The following is a 20855-nucleotide window of genomic DNA, read 5'->3' as shown; positions in this document are numbered from 1 at the left end:
TACTGATGATACATTGGAGATATAAAGTGTTGTTGGTAGATTTGGTTACTTTTGGACAGTGCCAAGGCTAGCTGTTTCCACTGGTTGTAGTCTGTACTAAGCTATAAGCTAAATGGCTGCTGGCTTTAGCCTCTTCAATTCTTTTAATAACTGGACCGATGTTGGGTTGGAATCAATCTTCTAACATCTAACTCTTGAAGTAAACAAACCCCAAAACTCCCAAAATGTCCAACACCTTTAACATTGTCTTTATATACCCAACAACAAAAAGTATAGGAAGGTTAAGGCAGCAATCTCAGCATCGGCTATCAGTCTGACGATGATTTCAGGACAACCGCCAATATTTCTAGGATAGCAGTGCAACCAGCAAACTCCCGGTCTTTAGTTTCATTCCCATGCAGTTGTCATTGTTTCTGTCAAGCAACTTTGTGGCTTTATAATTTGAAGTGAAGTGAAACAAAACAAGGGAGAAAAGTCATCTCCATGCAGGACTTCCTCTGCCCACCATGTTCTACCATTGGACTCATATTTTTCTGTTTATCTGTGTTTTGTGTTGCACTGTTGGTGAAGCCTGTGAGACAATGTTCGTTTGACAAATAAAGAACCTTGAACCTTGAACCTTGAGAAACACAGGGGTAACAGAAGATCACTTTTCCATTTATTTTCAAACCTTTTCCCAGTGAAAAAAGGTGGTATATTCATAAAGAAGTAGACAGAGAAGAACAGGCAATGCATGGATCATGAGGAGAGAAATGGCGTTTCTTTTGACCACATGACACGGCCTCCAGCAGCAGCTGTTCTCTTGTTAAGCACAATAGCACCGACCGAGTACATGTGCAAACCCGGCTCGATGTGATCCACAAACAAGGCTGCCAACACAGAGTACCTGTCTGACCACCGAGCAGCAGCCATGCTATCTGCTGCATCCTCCTGCTCGTGTCTAAGAGGAGATTCATGGAGGATCTGGAGCTGCTGAGTGGGATACTTTAAATGCACTGGTCTCCCTCATCAATGATGTAGGATCCTGGAACAGAGACAAGCTAACCCTCTTAGCCGCTGTGCCGTGTGTGTGTGTGTGTGTGTGTGTGTGTGTGTCAGTGTGTGTGTGGCAGAAGTGGACGGAGACAGACAGAAGCAGAGAGGGAGACGGGTTTAGGCTACAGGCAGCTCTTAAGAGTGTGTACAGTTTGCGTTGAGCCCTGGGAGGCCAGCCGTATTCCTCCCCATCACTTCCACTTCATTACTCCGGGAGCGGACATACATTATTCAGCTCTTCAAGCCTCAGTCCACAGGGACCGATAGAGCCTTTAACAAACACTTTTAACCTATCCTAACTCTCCCACTGATCCTCGGGCTGTTACCCTCTCTGTTTATTTGTCATTTAACGCTCTTGGTCAGCCTTGATTTGTATCGGTTTATTTTCTCTTGCTGTTCTTAAACAATTATTTAACTGTCCTTTTTACAGATGTGTTGACATGCCTTCATCATCTTGTTCAGGTTCCCACCGACTCTACTGCCTAAGAGTACAAATAATATTAGCCAAATCAATAGGTTTTCTTCTTACAAACTAAAATAACAATTTATTCTGGCAATTTGGGGGCAGTGAAAACATGATGGTCTCAACCTTCACCTACAGTATATCACTTTTCAAATTCTTTTGGCAAACCTTTTGAGCGAATAGTGGCTTATTTACACATTCATTTAAAGCACATTATTATCATGATGTGGAGTTGTGTACTTTTAACTAAATCCTATTCTGAATGCATGAATTTGACCTGTAAAAGAACAATTCTGCACTTTTAAGTAAAACAGTACTCACAATGTCTGAAATGTGCTCTCAAAATCATGTTTATGAGCAATTCTTATAAATTAAGCAAAATGTTGAAGAATCAAAGTGATACAAAAATGTTTTTCAATCATTCACTCATCCTTTAAATTAAATCTTGAGGAACTCTTTAGAGCTTGACCTCATATTAAATTCAGTTGAGAGAACATTTAAAACAGAAGTAAACACAAAAAGAGATATTAACGAGAAAACAAACAACAGAAATCAGTGCAAAAGTCAAATTAAAGAGCGGATACATTTCCAATCATGGTTTTAAGTTTACCAATATGTACAATTGTGTGTTGTAATGTGTGTTGTAGAAAATGTATGCATGTGTATGTATAATGTTGTTTTTTTTGCTTTTTGTTTTGTTTAAGAGGGCCCAAGTTCTACAGAACCTAATGTGAGTGTTGCATCTTTGTCTCTGTTTTACCTCTTTGGTTAAAAGGACAAAAAAGAGACATTTTTATTTGCACTAAAATGAACTTGAAAAATCGAAATTGGAATAACAAATTAATTATTTATTGAAAATCCACAAATCCTAGAAAACTGAGGACCACCTTTAATATCAGATCATTCCCCTAGTCTCATCATGTTGATAGATTGGGGAATACCATGAACAGAGTAACATTTTCCCAAGTGATTCACATGAACACTTCAGTAGCACTGCTTAGACCTCAGGTGCCATCCTCTGGTGGTTTACAGAACTACAACCGTACTGTCGTGTGTGTGTGTGTGTGTGTGTGTGTGTGTGTGTGTGTGTGTGTGTGTGTGTGTGTGTGTGTGTGTGTGTGTGTGTGTGTGGTGGTGGTGTTAGCCTGAGGGCGCAGTGGGCTCAACTGGCAGTTGTTATTGACCGGGGTGAAAAGGTCGCCCACAGGATTGTGACCAGAGCTGGTACACTAGCTCTGCTTGTCTGCGTGCGTTCACTTGGGTTTGGTTGTCATGTTACATTCTCTCACTGGACCTCCCAGGACTTTTTTCCACCGCAAGCGTGCAGGACATGTTACCCCAGTGAGGTAACGCCCTTTTTTCTTAGGGTTTTTGCTACATCTTTATCTGCATATACATTGTACCTCAATTTTGGAAAAGAGAACCAAATAAATAGATATAAAGATCAAATATAAACATCTAAAAGTTGAAAATAAAACACAACTAAAAATATACATATTGACATTGAAAGATATCTGAAGACTGTCTGTCAAATATACACTATGAAGGACCAATTACAGCTAACAAAACATAATATAAAAACTATTATACTATACTTTTCCTTATAGTTTACAGCTTTAAATTGTCTTTACACCCACGCAGAATATGACATTAAAACACGCTGAAGACCTTCATTCTCCAGTGATTATCTCCCTGTCACTTTCCCAGCGACTGATCTCCTGATTCCACATCGTGAGATCCCTCCTCGCCGTGTGCCATGCCTGATCACATATCATCACACGCCTTTTCACAAAGTATTAATCCACAGCAACCGCTCAGAAAGCCATGCTATGCGGTTTACAGAGAGTTGCATGTGATAGCAGTCGATTAAGTGCTTCTTGCTAGAGCGCTGACATTCCCCGGAGAGGAGCGGGGGCAATAATTTCCTCAGATTGCCCCTGTGGGAATGAGGCTGCTGGTTTTCTGTGTCCACTCCAATCACATCACTAATGGAGAGGCGGGTAAGCATCTGTGACAGTGGGAAACCAGATCTTTGCTCCCCCAGTGTGTGTGTGTCTCTGTGTGAGTGTGTCTTGCAGATAAACAGTTGGCAGGTTTCCCCTTTCCCTGTGCACTTGCATGAACACACACACATATATCTGAGGGGGGGTGGGCAAGCTGGACAGGGTTAATATACTCCATTAAGCTCTATTACCCTAAATGACTTGGGCAGATGAATGAGGACTCAAATTACTCTGCGACTGTGTGTGTGTGTAGAATGATGGTGTGTGTGTGCATGCATCTCATGTGTAATTACACTGTGACGATATGCGACCCTTGAGTCATCTATCATTATCAACAGAGTGAAAGACTGCAGAGGTTTTCTTTAGCACTCTGGCTTACTGTACACTGACAGACAGTCCTGATCGCATTTTGTATTATGCATCTGTTATCATCTCAAAGTCTGAAACATATCCCTTTTGTTAAAACAAGTCCAACAGCCAATTTCAACCTGCTTACTATGGAAGCCAATCTCTGCCGACGTAACGAAGAAAAAATAATGTTTTGATAATTTTTCTCAAATTAATGACTTAGTTTCTGAAAAGAATGACTCAATATCTTCAAATAATGAGAGACTTAAAACAAATTATGATTTACTTTCACACATGACCTAGTATCCAAATAATAGTGTCATTATTATATTATAATCAGCAGTTACGATGCTTCGTAGCTGCTGATTGCCTTAAATGCCACATCTCCACACGCTCCACTCTGTGGACCATCCGTTCATTAAAGGCTAATTCAAAATATCCATATCCTCGTGTCCTTAAGTGTCCTTTTGGTCCTTCAAGTGACGTAATAGATGTTATCCGCCTTTGTCCATGAGAATCCTCACTGACTCCAAGTGGAAATGTGGTTGCAGCCCAAATGTTGTGACCTTATTTTGCGCCAATCAATTTGGTGGCAAATGCGCCTGTAGCTGGTATACAGAGAAGCAGAAGAAGAAGTTGACAAAATGTATGTTTGTTTTGAAGTGATGTTTGGCATTAACTTGTTACGGTTTGGGAAAGGTTGGACCCAAAAGCAGATTACAAAAAAAAAAGGCTAAGGTCTACAAACAAAAGCGAGCTTTAATTCAAAGCCGATCAGCAAAATAGCATGGCATGGTAACACGAGGAAAATACAAAACACGGTCGTGACCAACACGGAGGGAGACGGGAAAATCAAACAATGAACCGACACCGAACACAGGAAGAGACAAGACTAAATACAGGGAGGGGTAATCACAAGACGAGAAGCAGCCGGGCAGGGGAGGAGAAACACAAGGGCCACAGGTGAACACAATCAGACAACTAGACACAGCAGGGAAACTAACGACAGGAGGAAAAACACAGGGAAAAGGACCAGACCATAAACCAGGAGGAAAACATGACAGGGAGAACAACAACACACCCAAACCTAGACATAGAAACGTGACATAACATGAATATCGTGACATAACTAATGCCGCATTTATATAATTCGTCCTCGAAAGAGTACAAAGAAAGCCAAAAGACATTGAACTCCTGGCTAAAACGTAAAAACACCACCCCCGACTTTTATGGTGTGATGACCCTCAATTTTGGTATGAACTGCATCTTCGTGACTGGTACAAATCCTCAGCTTCAGACTCAGAAAGTATATCTGAGGCTTAACTGTGTTAGTCTGTAGTTAGGTGCAGAGCAAGTACAGTATGATAGAGTTTTTTTCTAAAAATGGATGGTTGCTCTGTCCAAAGATACCATTATGAGAGCGTTGAGAGTGAACCAGAACAGGGAAGTAACAGACGAACAGCTCAACAAAGAGCTGGTTCGTGCTCCATCAATTATAATCCTCCTCTTGGTTCATCACTGCTAGTGACCCTTTTCGCATTGTCCCATTGTTTTCACATTGTCATTTCTAACAAGGTTAGAATGAGATATCAAGTATGGCCCCTTTAAAGTGACTTACACTCAATTGTATAAACATTGAAGTAACCATCCTGCACTGGCAGATCAAAATAGAGAAGATATTGACAGAGACACAGATTCAACGCAGTTCAAATGCTACAAACTGGATTTTTGGTCCCTACAAAAGTCGAGGCAAATGCTATTTTTCTTCCTCACGTGCAAACATTGGCTGTACAAACCTACAATGTGACTTTGTCGAGCATATTACCATCGACATTTCCCAGGCATTTTACAAACCGAGGCACAAATTACCGAAATCGCTGAGATCACATATGAATTAATTTTGTGCAGCTTCTCCGCCCCGCTCTAATACTCCAGTGTGTCTCAATGGAGGCTGAACAAAGACGCAGCGAGTCCTCAGCCCCCTCAGGACTCTCACAGCAGTAAACTAAGCTAAGTTGCTACGCTATAACAAACCAGTGGATAAACATTGTTTCAAAATGGCTGAAAGGAGCCAGCGATGCGAACACTCGGCCACGAACCCTCCCTCTGTCCTAATCTGCTTCTTCCCTCAGATTATTGCCATGAATGGGCAGGCAACAAGAGAAAAGACTTATCACTCCCACCCTTTCATAGTATTTGTTGTGTGTATTTTCCCTGTATATTAAATGTGTCTCCTTTTTAAAAGGAGTTGACAATGTTTGCGATGTGTCTGTACGGTACACGCAGCTGCAACGCGACAATAAACACAGCACTCGGTAAACTCCGAATTGTGGAGCTTGTTGAATTACTCATGAGTTTTGATACTTTGCTTTTGTGTAAAACGCTTAATTCCACTAATCCCTATGGAGGAACAGTGAATGGCGTAAATTCCCTATGATATCTTGTCTAGGCTAAACATTTGCTCACTTACGTATACATTGGGTTACAGAAAATTATTCTTTTGACAACATTACAACAGATTTAACCCAGTGCCCTGCTTATCCCGCAATGACATGTATTAGCTTCATTGCGTTGGGAGGTACATTTCCATTTCAAATTACAGCTCTGCAGATAGCATTCACACACACACACACCCACACACACACACATGGATCAAACATCTTTTTTCTTTGTTGGCGATGTGTTCGTTAGCTACGGCTGTATGGAATTTAAAAAGTGGCTTGTTTTGGCGATCAAATGCTTCATTTCTACGTGTTAAGTGCAGAAAATCCATTACAAATTCAAGAAATATTAACTTGCATGTTCATTATTTCTTTAACTGTGTGTCAGGCCCTTTATTCTCCGATCCCCTTGAGGTCAAGCTCTGCAAAGCCTATTTGGAAATCAAACACCGTCCCTCCCTAACCCTCTTTTTAGCTCCTTTCTCCACACACACCTCTCATGCCCTCTTCTCCTTCCCTTGGCCCTTTCTCTGCCTCATCATCCCCCCTTTCTTTCTCCTCCTTGCCCGGATCTCTTTCTGTCCGACTGGCCCTCTCAGCGGGGCTATAGAGTCCTAACTTGTCTACATTTACCCCCTACGTTGGCTGACCAATGGGGCCGTGGCGTGGAGAGTCCCTCCTTTAGCTCCCCGCCATTCTCCCTGAGTCAGCTCATGCTCTCTGTTTTCCCAACCTCTGACCCCGGGCCATGGCAACAGGGGCAGGAATGTCAGGAGTGATTGGCAGGATAAAGAGCGCAGCCCCTCTCTCCTGCACAAGCGGATTTGAGACACTTTGAGGGGCGAACAATGGCGGATTTGGGTCTTGATTGGATCACTGATGAGCTGATGACTGTCAAAAGAGCACGTCGTCTTTACATAAGCCTGATTATCTCTGCGTGGCGGAGGAGAGGGGTAAGTTGGGAGGAGAGGGGATGCAGGGAGCTCACCCCCATGCAGAGTGCCTCGAAAAAAGGGGATAGATGTGCACACGAGGGCCAGGCGACACCGAGCCTCTCTCATCCACTGGAGGCCTTTTAAGAAATCTATTCAGGCGACCAGGGGCCCTCATACATGTGGCCGTAATCACAGGAGGATGGCTGGGTTAGGGGAGTGTGAGGGTGGATGACACATGGAGGCAATCATTGTTCAATCCGTGACCATCAACCATCCCATCAAGACAGACAGAGGAGAAAGAACGAGGCTCGGATATATAGAGAGCGAGAGGTGCTGACAGAAAGGAGCAGTGGGACAGGCAAATCAAAGACAAATCCCTTCCATAATCTACCTCTTTAATAGGGATTAGAACTCACCAAAGAGCCTATATCAGAATACCAAAGCACCAATGAAGAGTCCTTTCACAGCGAGAGTTTGAGGGGCTGATAGAAAGTCCAGAGAGTGAGAGTGATATTCAGAAGTTTTCCTCTCTCCTGGCTGTTTACGGTGAGCTCTATTTTCGGAAAAAGTTTTGGGGCAGCTTGGGTGACAAACAACCAACATGAAGCACAAACTTTGAAACTGTGAAGAAGTTTTTTTCGGCAGCACCCGCCAGCAAACACTAATCATATTTTGGATCTGCTCACTTTTTCCCACTCCTTTCATATAGCGAAACATGTTTTGGACACGCTGTGTAACTGATTAAACGGCCTTTTGATGTCACTTATTCAGCGCCATCATGCTAAGTTTCCTGATATCCAACTTTTGAAAGAATAACATATTGTTTGGGTACTTGGAAGAAGAGTAGCGTGATCTGGCTGGGATGAAGTTTGGAGAAAGTGAAGTGTGTGTGTGTGTAAGAGAAAGAGTGGCTGATATTCTCCTCAGCCGTGCTGGTGGCAGTCTGTCGGAGTTGGCAGAGGAAGAGAAAATGGCCTCAAGTGTCTGGCTTCCTTCCATGCTGTTCCTCACATCAATGATGGCTCTCAGTGCATCATCTCTCTCTCTCTGTACACTCCAGTTTACTCATTCTAGCTCCCGGTTTCTCTTTCTCTGTCTGTAAAAAGGAAGGGTGGGTGGGAAATATGGTGTTTGAGAAAGTAGAAAAAACACCAGAAAAGTAACAATCATTATTTCCCCAGAGCTCGTACACACGTGTCAGGTTTAAGGGTAAGAGTTCAGCATTTGTGAAATCCACTCATTTGTTTTTTGCTGAGTGAAGACTCTCATGTTGGTGCAGCTAATCAAAGAGTGGAAACAGGGGCAAATCTTTTTTTTTAAATGTTTGTAAAAATTCCTACCAGCACCTCACTCACCTAAACCTCACTAAAAAACACTCTGTATTCAGTTTGTTGCTTCAAAAACCAAAGTGTAAAAATGAAATGTTATAGTTGTTCATATATACAGTCTATGTAGTTGTTATAAAGTGCTAACTGTTGGAAAGAAATCAAATGGTGTATTTCCAAAAATACCAAACTAATCCTTGTTTGTACGTTTTTTTAAGGTTAATAAAACTGCCTATCTCTGACTTCCTATAATCGCAGAGAAATGTCCTTGTCCATTGGAAAACATTAATTGACTTATTACATTATTAAATACTGCATCCTGTGATGTTAATAGTGTATTTAAATCGTATATCAATTGGAAACAGCCAGCTTCATAGATCCAAGATAATGTTTTTTTTTTTAAATAACCCTCTACATCCCTCCCTTATAATATGTTGATCCCTTTAAAAATAATAAGGCCAAATGTTAATGTACAAGTTGGAAAGGGGAGCAAATGTTGTAAAATACATTTTTCACACATGCTCCGGAAAGATTTAAATTAGTTTCTGGCATGATGATTGCAAATGTCCTATTAAATATAATCTGGATAACCGATAAAGCCATCATAGAGCCCGATTTATGTGTACTTGGAACATTTTGTTGATTTGAGTCAAATAAAAATAGAATAATCTTCTTCCAATATAATACATATTGTCTGTCCTGTAAAATCCATATATATCCAAATCATCAGTATTTCCAATTTACTCAAAAGCATCCATGTTTCATGAGAAAGGTCTCTTTTTTAAAACATTTTCCAATAATCCATTTGGTTCCCTTTTCTCGATGAAATTAAATTGAAGAAAACGTCAATGTTACTAAATGTAAAGGTGATTTTTGCATGAAGCGACAAAATGCACATTGAGCATTAACAGGTCGGTGCATCAGTATTTTTCAGCTAAAAAGCCAATTTAGTAGAGAATGCACCAAAACATTGCTTAGAGATTGTAACAACTGTCTGGAATTTGACAGTGGGCTTACAGAAAGCTTTAGTGTTGGGGACACACACAGTGACAGTTGTCTACTTAGATTAAGTACACTACTGGCTCTGGGAGTGAGGGGGCAGCATTGAGTTAATCTGCAGGTCTGTGAACCTGCTGGCTCTGATTCTGTCAGTGTGTACTATCATGCCTGCTCAAATCAACACTTCACTGTGTACTGTAAAGCTGCCCAGCTAGGGCCGCATCCAAACACGTCCCCATTATATTTAGGCAATTAAAGCAGAACCCTTCATTTAACTTCAACTAGCAAGTTGCTATCCATCACATAGCCACAGCTCGGACATCCTCTTAAAAGTAAAATTCAAGCACTTTTAAAGGAATCAAAAAATGTCCAGACTCTCGAAGCCTTTATCGTCACATCTACAATGTTGCCATAACTGCAAATGTGATAAATAATCTTTATCGAATTCCTTTATACCCAACAATGTACACTTTGGTTAGCTAAGCCACTGTTTGTATTGACTTTGATGTTTATTAATGCTAAACTCCTTCACTCAACAAACAAATGTGACGAGACTATTATTTGTAATACACAGGGGCGCCGCCTGGGATTTTGGGCCCCATGAAAAGATATCACATTGGTTACTTAAACATTTTTTTTTTTTTGTTCTAAAATTGTTTGGTCGTCTGTCAGTCACAGGCCCTTAGAATCGTCCTAAGTTTTCACCCCCTTACGGCGCCCCTGGTAACACATGAATGATTGTGTTGAAGAAACACCAGATCGTGTTGGGATCAAGCATTCAAATTCAAGTATATTGCTAACCTTGATAACACAATGGTTCAAATGAGGTTTTTTCCAAACTTTCAGGACTTTTTACAAAACCTGCATATCCTTATTTGTTATGCCTTTGGAGAATGTGTCGCCTTTCCCAATCCGACCCAAGTTTAACCGCACTCTAACTGTTTCCAAATGACTGAACATCTGTACACTTCTGCAGCCGTTGACTTGACAAAGAGCCCCAAGCGACTTGGCGGTAAACTGATGATTGATTGGACTATCAAAATTAAATCTGAGGTTATAACAGTTCCCTAATATCCTAGATGTCTTCACTGACTGATTAGTAAGTTTACATTTTAAAAATAATGTACTGTTTAAATGAAGCTAGTGATGTTGTGGCCCCTCCAGAAGACTCAAATCATGAGGCATGCATGACCTGCTGCTAATCCAAGCACAAACAGGAGCAAAGCTTTGTGAAACACTCACTATTAACAGCCCTGAGACCCCCCACCATCCTCTCTCTGCCTTTACCCGTCTTTGGTGCTCTGTGAACGTCAAGGATGGCTCACAGTGACACACAACCTCCCCCCCACCGCCCGCCTCTCCACCTCCCACCCACCTCCCCCCTGAGCTGCCGCCCCCATACTGGCTGCTGGCCTTTCCTGCCGTCTGATCCATATTTCAGAGGCGGCAGTGGTGGCACTGAGGGGGTATAATCCAACATTAAAGCAGGGAGGCCTGGGCTGAAAGCACAGGCGCCGGTTCATAAGGTCCTGGAAATCTTCAATTTCAATTTCCGCAGCGTTTGCAGTGGCTTCCAAGGTGCTGGCATAAGTCTCCGAGTTTTGGCGAGGGTGCAGGTTTCAATAAGGGTGGGACTTTTCTTGCTAAAAAAGGGCTGACACTGCATGGTTTGGTTGGCAGGGAGAGTGAGAGACAAGTAGACACAGTGCATAGGGGTCAATTAAGAAGTGAGCAAGTGGAAATCAATAATATCTTTTTGTAAATGTATGTGTATTGGTTATTTTCCCTTAAAATACCAAATCCTGTGTGAGTTTACACTTCATTTCTTAGAGGAAAGCTTATAAAAAAGAGAATTGCAGTGATAGGATTCATTCTAAAGTGCATATTTAAATTGATATCTGACATATAAAATAATATACTGTAAGAAAACATTATAAAATAATCTTCCTTACTCTAAAATATATGATACACTAACATTTGGACACAATCCTCGTTGTACCCCCGGTTTTCCAGACATTTTTGACAAAACATGAACAATTTCTCATCAGGTCCAGGGAATTAACTCTCCAATAATAAAATGACTATAATGACATTTATTTAGTTCCCAAAAAATATATTCTTTAAAGACAAATTCATATCCTGTATTTACAATATTTCAAGGTTTCCATTCACAACAGAAGAGGCGAAGAGGACTCATAGACAGAAGAGAGAGATACAAGCAAATCTGTGACAAAAAAAACAACCATCTCTTTTTGCAAGTAGAAGCTAAACAGTAATACTATAACAGGTCGCACTGTTCAAAAAATAGCCTTCATTTAAACTGTTCTCCGTTAAATAAAATTATTCCTTTCTTTTCTTTCTTTATCTTCTCATAATGTCGTCGTCAGAACTCGCTGCTGTGCTGTCCCATGGTGAGGTCTGAAGTGAGGGAGAATCAAGAAGAAAAGGTCAGAGGTCAATCATTTAATAAAATAATAGTGGAAAATCAGTGTATATAGTCCAATGCCAATATGTGTCAGTAGTATAATTCTCTATATGTCTTTAGCTTAGTGGGATTGTATATTGTCGTTAAATTGTGAAGTATTTAGAGATTGATGTCCTTTTGTGAATTTCTACATACTTGCCGCTAGTGTTCCTTTTTTATATTTGTATCTTATTGATTATTTTAAATATTGTCTATCTATCTCTCTATATATATATAATGTATCCTAAATATAAAAAATAACACACAAGTCTTAATTCTAATGACTTTCAATTCTAAAGACAATGTTAAACTTTATTTATGCAAATTAAAAACCACTATAGGTAAATTGTTTTATGTATTTTCACCCTCCACTACATCCCTGATGTTGCTCTTAGCGTTTTCTTTGACATACATTAGCTGCATTCACTGAGGGGGCGTGAATAAATGGAGGCAGATTATTTAAATGACATAGGTGGCGATAACTCAGCGTTGGTGGGGGGGGTGGGGGGTGGAACCCTGCAGGATATATTAGCCTGCTGCCTGACGAGGCGTTAAAGTGGAGACTCAATCACATGATTTATGTGCTGAGCTCTGCCTGGTCAGGTGTAACAGTGTTTACCTCGGCTTTAGGGTTCATTTAGCACAGGACATGTGGAGAGAAATTGAAGTTGATAATGTCGTGATGCCAAATTGATTTCAAATGGTTACCTGTCAGTGATCAGCTGGAAGGGGGACTTCAGAGAATCGGGCCTGTGGTCACTCTCTTAAAAAAAGAAGAATAAGATCAATTTAATAACAAGTTGGAGTTATATTATAACTCTCTCAATACTTCTATATGCTATCTATTAGGTTTTCTTAAATGGCTGCTACTTATTCTTTTGCCATACTTTTTCTCTTTATTTTTATTGTGTTACTAGTGCTAACTGCTTGGCCACTTCTTCTGTAAACCTCTATATTTCCCCGCTATGGGACTAATAACGGAATTCTGATTCTTTAGAAGTGTTGATATTTGCATCACGTTGAGGCCTATTAAGTTCCATATATTTTCAGAGGGTTTGCAGAATCAAATGCAATCCGTACCATCTCTTTTTGGACTGAAGCTCCCCGAAGACTCCACATCACTGTCCTCCTCCGTCCCCGATGTTCCAGGCCCCGTCGCCGTAGCAGGCCGTGCGTCATGACGCGCAACGGGAACCGCTCCGTGGAGAGGCAGGTGTCCGGCCGGCGAACCTCCGAGGAGCGACCTCATGTTCAAAATAGAGTTGGCGTTCAGAAAAGCTGCGTTGGCCCAGTTGTGAAGTTTGCCAATCTGGCATGTGTAAATCCCATGACCCGGGAGTAATGCCGGGTGTCCGGGGGAGGCCAAAGCCGGGTGGTGAGCATGGGTGGAAGGTCTGTGAGAGCTGTCCGGGGCCGTGGCGGTCTCAGCCAGGGACCATATTTTGGGTTTGCTCTGCGGGGTTCTCTGGCACTCCTGTCTGCTGGGAGAACGATCCACAACTTTGACAACAGGCGATCTGTTGAGAGAAATGTCCGCGTCCACTGAAAGCGTCCTGCTGCTCTCGGAGCTCTTCGGCTCCGAGGCCTGCAGCTCTCTGTCGGCCAGGCCCGCCTCCCCCTGTTCCTCTAACTCTCCTCCCTTCCCCTCTCCTCCCTTCCCCTGCTCCACCTCGGGTCTCTCGATGTCGACAGTTTCCAAATCAATCTCTTCCTCTTCGTCTTCGTCGTCGCTGCCGTTCTTGCCGAGATCGTCCTCGTTGTCGCTGCTGAAGATGCGGCCGTCCCGGTCCTCTGCGCTGCGGCCCCAGGTCACCTTGTTCTCCTTCTTCAGGCGTCTGCGGGCGTTAGCGAACCACGTTGATACCTGGGATAAGAAAAAAATGTCCACGAATTATAAATCAGGGTAAAAGGCACTCTTAGTTTGACAATACGTGGCTCAAATTATGGACTGATTAAATATGTAAAAAAAGCCTCATTATGCTTCCCTAATTCGTCATTATCATTAAACGAGATATTAAATATCAGGAGACTTATCTCTCTCGGGATGACTTTATTTAAATATCCTCTGGCAACTGGATAATCATATTAAGTAATATAACAGCCTTAATATAACGTCGATTAATGAACTATTAGAGTACGTATGATATAACTTTTTTTTAAAACAAGCAAATATATTATTGTGTTTGGAAACACATGAAATATCCAGGGCCTCTAATGAGTCACACTGATTTTTTCCAAACATTACACACACCTGTGTGAGTGTCATCCGGGTGATGATGGCGAGCATTATCTTCTCTCCCTTTGTGGGGTAGGGGTTCTTCTGGTGCTCCCCCAGCCAGGCCTTCAGGGTGCTGGTGGTCTCCCTGGTGGCCGTCTTGGCCCTTGACGGGTCCCCGTACGGGTATTGGCCGTATGGGTAGAAGCCCTGAGCGGCGTGGACAGGTAGAGAGGCCGGGTGGGAGCCCTGGCTGTCCTTCAGCTCATACTGGGAGCCCTGAAATATTAATGGGAGAGGGGTGGGGGGGACAACTTGTTGAGTGACTTTCAAAATATTTCCTCTTCGAGTGAAAACAGTAAAACAATTAATCAACATTTGAATTAAAATTTGTGCATTCAACTTTTTAAAACTGTGTATGTCAATTTGACCCCAAGTGGCTTTTTTTTAATAGCCTATATGGGAATTATTAATATTGAATTAGGAATACAGCCAATAACAATTAACACGTTGCCGTAAAGTGGTTATGTTTTTCAATGACATTTAAAATATGTCAACTTTTGTTTTGATTTAACAAACGAATACGAATTACAATTAATTTCCTAACGTCTCTGAACATAACAGTTAGGAAATATTAATAGTGTTTTTCTAATTAATTAACATTGTCTTACAGTAAATTACCAGGGATTTGCCCAATTGTTTTATTTACACACACAAATCAAAGCTGACGATTGCAAAGTTTAACCTTAACTGTGATGAATTTCTATTTTGAAAAAAAACACTTTATATGTTCAACATTTGCAATAAAAGCACCTTTATACTGCAGACTGCACATATTAAGCATTTAATTAAATATTAATGTGCTCTTTAAACTTAACATGTATTATTCATTTACGATTCTAAAATCCACAAATATCTAATAGCCTAAAGAAGAATGGCTGTATTTACATATCTTAATCACTTTTAACTACTTGGTAATTGCGCATTAGTTCACAGGAGCTGAGCCGGACAGACAGCAGTGATAGTCCATCATTAACACCTGATCTGAACTCTCACCATCTGGGATATGAGGGCGAGGTCTGAGGCTCCGCTGTACGGCAGGAAGGCACTGTAGTTGTGAGCCGCCCATGGGCTTCCGTACATCCCCAGCATGGAGCCGACAGCCGCGGCGGTTGCGGAGGAGCTCAAGCCGCCTTCAGTGCCTCCTTCCCGGGCAGAGGCCGGCCGCTCGTACATCTCATGGGAGGCACTGAGGAACTGGGGGTATCCCAGCTGAGGGAAAGACATGGTCCGGAAAACGGCTTATACTGTAAATCTCTCCCAAAGCCAAAGTCACACAACTGCAAGAAGCAAGAGGCAGGACAAAAAAAATCCCCAGAAAGAAGTGGATGAAGGGGGCGTCTAAATCACCAGAGTCCCCCCTTTTTAAGAAACTGTCAAGCTTCCACACTTCCACCGACCCGGAGTTGTATCACAGCCGCAGTTTGGCACCTCGAGTGCGGAGTGATGCGTGGATCTGGCCGCAGGAGCTTCTGGATGTGGAGCTGACTGACTGATTGGCAGCCTACTTAAGCACCAAGCTCCTCCTATGCCCGGGGCAGGCGATTAGTGCATTGGTTAGCCTAGGTCGTGTGTGTGTGTGTGTATGTGAGTGTTGGTGTGTGTGATCTAATTTCTGCAGTGTCTATACAGAGAGGAAAACCTGTGAAGTGTGTGCAAGTGTGTACATGGTGTGTATTAGCTTTTTTGTGGCTAGAATGACTTTATTTAATCAACACTCTCCCCCCCCCGTATTGTTGTGCACATACACCAGCAGTTATAGTAGAAGACAATTCATATTAATAATAATGATATTAATAATGAAAATAATAATAATAAGAGTTATGTAATTATTATTATTATTATTTTTATTATTTACCTCTGATTCATGTGCAATGTCTTATCTATGCTGCTCGGATCAATAAAGTATATCTTATCTTTATCTTATCTTATTTTAATATTTAAAAAAACGAACTGGCATATTTTGGGTGTCATTTTCCTTCCACGCTTTGACAGCTGATCCGCAGGGTATGCCGGGACATTCTGTCCAGCAGATGGGCCGGGAGGCATCGATATGGTCGGCCAGATCCGAGAGGAATGTTCGTGATTATCGACGGAAGTCGGTGTGAGCATATTTTCAGAACGAAGATAAAGAGTGCAGGTAATGACAGAGATTGACGAGGATAAGAGATAGCAGAGATAGGCAGCACACAGGAGCTGTGGAGTGGGAAATGACAGATGGCTGTTGAGAAGAATGGACTCACTGTATTCTGCTGAGCCTATAGGACTAGAGTCACCAATGATGAGAATATCTGGTCATTTAAAAGTATAAAGTTGAGATTTGACACGCAAAAACAACTAATTAGATTTCATTCAACTTTATTGTCATTGCACAGAGTAGGCCTACAGCGAAATGCAGTTTGCATACAACCTTCAAGTGCAAAGAGTAAAGTGCGAGGCTTCAATTAACTCACACAACAGAAGAACATGTATGTATAAATATGAATCAATATATTTGGATAAGGTGCAGATTTAGAAGCACGTACATCTATAATAATACCAATACTTCCCTCTAATACCACCAAGATGGATACATATTGATGGCTCCTCATTGACAGGCTTAACTGTTAAATCTGCTCCTTTGAACACATACACACACACACACACACACACACACACACACACACACACACACACACACACACACACACACACACACGCACACATGCACACACACAGCATTGGGGCAGTGCTAATGAGGTTGAGCACCCAGCGCCCTGCTTGGTGGCCCTGTGGCCCTCCTGGGTTCCCTCAGAGGTTAGTGTGTAATTACTCCATCCCCATAAATACAGATTCATCATTTCACACTGGAGCCCCTGATGAGCTTGGCTGAGCTGAGAGATAGATAGAGAGGGAGAGAGAGAGGAGAGGAAAGGAAGGGAAGGGGAGGGAGGAAAAGAGGGAGGGGGTGGGGGATCTAATGATTTAATTACAGTGCTTAAAGCCCACTCTGGCTAAGTGATGGTCCTCTCTGTCTCTTTCTCCCGTTCTCTTCGCTGGCAGCTAAAGGGCTTTACTCATGAATCTCAAAGCTGTTTTCCTAAACACATATTATGACGAGCACCGCCACCGCTGCTGCTGATGTGTGTGCGTGTGTGTGTGTGTGTGTGTGTGTGTGTGTGTGTGTGTGTGTGTGTGTGTGTGTGTGTGTGTGTGTGTGTGTGTGTGTGTGTGTGTGAGAGAAACAGCAAAAAGGGAGAGAGAGAGAGGATGCTTAATCTCCATGGCATTTTAAATGGCATTCATGGAGAGCGACTCTATCCTCATTGCCAAGGTAAATGGAGCCAGGGGACTCTCCATTTCAGCTCGATAAAAGAGCAATGTTAAAGACCCTCACAATTTCTCCCTCCCTCTCTCCCTCTCTTTCTCTCTCCTCTCTCTCTCTCTCTCTCTCTCTGTCTCGTTTCTCACTTAAAATTAATGTTTTTCTCTTGACAGGGGAGGGAAACGAGACATATCCACCATCTAATAGGATAATATAGCCCCATTCACCACCACCACCACCACCCCTCCCTCTCTTCTCTCTCTCTCTCTCTCTCTCTCTCTCTCTCTCTCTCTCTCTCTCTCTCTGCTTCTCTCCCCTGCCTTTGTAGCTGCCTGATTTCCATAGTGTCTCTGTGGAGAGGCAGTTAATGAATTCCTCTGAGCTGGAGAAAGGGGGAGAATGGTTTGGCGGTTTAGAGAGAGAAAGAGGCAGGGATAGGGGGAGGAAGGCTTTGAGCTATGCCATTCAACTTCACAGCCTCGGCCTGCTTGTGCATTCACCGTGTGTGTGTGCGTGCTTGTGTGTGTGTGTCTTTTAACATGAACCTGCTAAGACTACCAAATATTTAGACTGGCCTCAGACCTCTTTTTATGGCGACGGTGGATTGAGGGATCTCAGGAGGCAGCTTGACTCTATTTGAATCCCATTCCCTGCTATTAGCTCGGCCCAGACAAAGGAATAACTTACTGCAGGAAACATTCAAATAAAGTCCCACAATCCACTTGCACTGGCCATTTCCTCCTGGGTAATTTGCTGTGAGGTAGGAAGGAACCTGAAAAAACATCATAAAGCCGTTCTTTCTTTTATTCTTTGTTTGCTTGCACTTCAAAGGAGGGTTGATGACAGTAATTCAATGATGATTAAATAATTGCCATTGATGCTTATTGCAATATCTCAATTTTTGAACATGAATAGAGCAAAATTATCTGTGAAATTGTCCCATGGCAGTAATGTTTCTAGTGACACAATACTTTTTCAGTAATGAGTAGTGAACAGGTTCACAAGTATAACACTATTACTGTTACCTACACGTGTACTGTCACTCTTCACAGTTGTTTAGTTGACCAGAAGTTTGATTGGAGGTTGATATTAGTTTCATCTCTGTGTGTTAATCTAATTTTGACAGTTATTATGTCTCCATCCTGGCTAAATATTATTAGTTCTTGTCATATATAGTCAACCTCATCCTAGTCGAGTCTCAGTGTTGTGCATTTGGTGCGTTATAGTCTCATTTTGTTAAAGACACTAACCTGTTTTAGGAGTTTCAGTCAATGTAAACTCTTGACATTTGAGCTTTTTATAGTCATCAAATTTTATTTTACATTTCAGTCAAGTTTCTTTCTTCCAAGCCCTGTTGTTGTTAACTTGAGTAAGTCCTCCTAACAGTTTTCATTGGTTGCTGACAGTGTAGTCCTCATATTGGGACTTCAGGACACAAAAGTGCTGCGTTGAACGCATAGACTGTATATAACGGCATAAATGTTGTCCCCTCTTTTAAATACTATTTGTCTCATCCTTCCCTCAACAATATAGCATGTTGATACAGTCACAGTGTTGAAGGAATTCGATGATGTCTTGTCATTGACATTGAAAAAAGGACGTTTCTGAACATATTTAGTCAAAATTAACACTACTGGAACAACGTTAGCTTAGCACAGGGGCTCGAGGTTTGACTCAAAGAAAAAGGACCAATGTGACTCTTTGGTTGTGCCTAAATTCCTCCCATCATATAAGGGCCCTACATCTACTCGCAAGTTTAAGAGCAAATGTACTTTCTGCTTTGAATCCCATAATGCAATGGGTTGCATTAGATGTGGAAATCCCAATTGTGAGACCCTTCACCTGTCAGTTGCAAAATGACAACGATTTATAAGTCTCCTAAGTGTTTTGGATGTGCCAGTAAAACATTTTTAAGCTCAAAATATTGTGGACAAAAATAAAACAGGTAGCGGTATTAGCATGATTTCAATTAAGACTTGCTAAAACACCATAAGCAATAGGTCTATGGAAGATGTGGAGTCCTTTAAAGTCACCTTTGACAGAGTTGGACTGAGTAACAAAAGTATAGCATTGAAACAAATTACTTTTTAATAAGTAATATGTCAGGGAAAGAGTTTGTATTTTCATGGTAAGTGAAGTAATTGTAAGTCGATTTGGATAAAAAGCTAAATCTAATGTAATAATGTGAATTTATTACATTTTTTTATTAACTTGCCTATCATGCTCTCTCTACTCAGGTACATTCTAAACCTTTTTGAACTCTAAGAAATCTTAACGATAAGGTAAAAATAATGATACTTTCTTTCTTCTCTGGTTTTTACTAAAACAACTGTTAATTTCCTGAAAAACATAGCCCATGAAGTCAAGCCCTTTCACCATAGTCAGTAATGGCGCATTCCCACTGCAGCGCGTAGCACGGTTTAAGTGTGCCGTGTAGGGGTGTAACGGTTCACAAGCATTTTGGTTCAGTACGTACCTCGGTTTTTAGGTCACGGTTCGGTTCGGTACGTTTTCGGTACAGCAGAAAAAATTATCACAAAACATTAAATATATATATATTTTTATTATTATTAAACTGTGAATAATGTATTCACTCAAATAAATACAAAATATAATAAAATAAACATTAAGGTGCAGCATTTCAATGAACTGAAATAATCTGTATTTGAACTGTACTGTACTAGTACCTAAGTAGCCAGTTTGACATATGACTCGCTTGTCATTGTATTTTCATGTTTTTTTAAAGAAAAAATTAACTTGTCCACATTGCTTGCCGAAAGGGCAGATCTGCTGGCACTAACAATGTCTCCTGCGGTGGAGAACACCCACTTGCTAGGGACAGAGGTAGCAGATACAGCCAGGTAGCGCTTTGCTAACATGGCATAAGGATATTTGGCGTTTGTAATAGCTTTGGCTCGGTCTGAACTTTTTACGAGTGGTGGAGGCTTAAATGCTAGTGGGAGTTGGGTTTGCACTTCAGTCTTTTTTCTTTTGGTACTGGTGATATTCACGTTCGGGTGATGCCTTTTCAAATGAGTGTGCAAGTTTGATGTATTGCCAGCCGCGTAACCAATTTTAGTTGAACAATGCCGACAAAAAGCTTTAGTTCGGTCCACCTGTCTTTGTCCGTCATCCTTTTACGTAACTGCGAAACCAAAATGTTGCCAAACCGGAGACTTCAATGATGCTGGAGGATTTTCGAGCTCAACTTCATCTGCGTTCGCAATTTCGACAGTTCCTCAAATTACTGACTAAATTTGAAC

At 41.6% G+C, this 20855-nt stretch overlaps 1 protein-coding gene across 2 annotated transcripts; it reads right to left on the bottom strand.

The window, feature by feature from the left end:
• Window positions 1-11325: 11325 nt before the first annotated feature.
• Window positions 11326-15751, bottom strand: irx1b (iroquois homeobox 1b). Of its 2 annotated transcripts, XM_010788673.1 has the most exons (5): window positions 15285-15751; window positions 14265-14507; window positions 13094-13877; window positions 12722-12776; window positions 11910-11967 (listed from the first exon to the last, which is right to left on the bottom strand). In XM_010788673.1, exons 1-5 carry the CDS (start codon window positions 15513-15515, stop codon window positions 11919-11921), a joined length of 1362 nt encoding a protein of 453 aa, XP_010786975.1. In that variant the 5' UTR covers window positions 15516-15751; the 3' UTR covers window positions 11910-11918. The 2 variants fall into 2 exon arrangements, with proteins under 2 accessions (XP_010786976.1, XP_010786975.1); XM_010788674.1 differs by lacking the exon at window positions 12722-12776 and having other exon boundaries at window positions 11326-11967.
• Between the last annotated feature and the right edge of the window lie 5104 nt (window positions 15752-20855).

Source organism: Notothenia coriiceps, unplaced genomic scaffold (assembly GCF_000735185.1).
Source record: "Notothenia coriiceps isolate Sejong01 unplaced genomic scaffold, NC01 NC01_scaffold00032044, whole genome shotgun sequence".
NCBI classification, from domain to species: domain Eukaryota; kingdom Metazoa; phylum Chordata; class Actinopteri; order Perciformes; family Nototheniidae; genus Notothenia; species Notothenia coriiceps.
The sequence above is the reverse complement of the archived record's forward strand: the minus strand, read 5'-3'. Positions and strand labels throughout refer to the sequence as shown.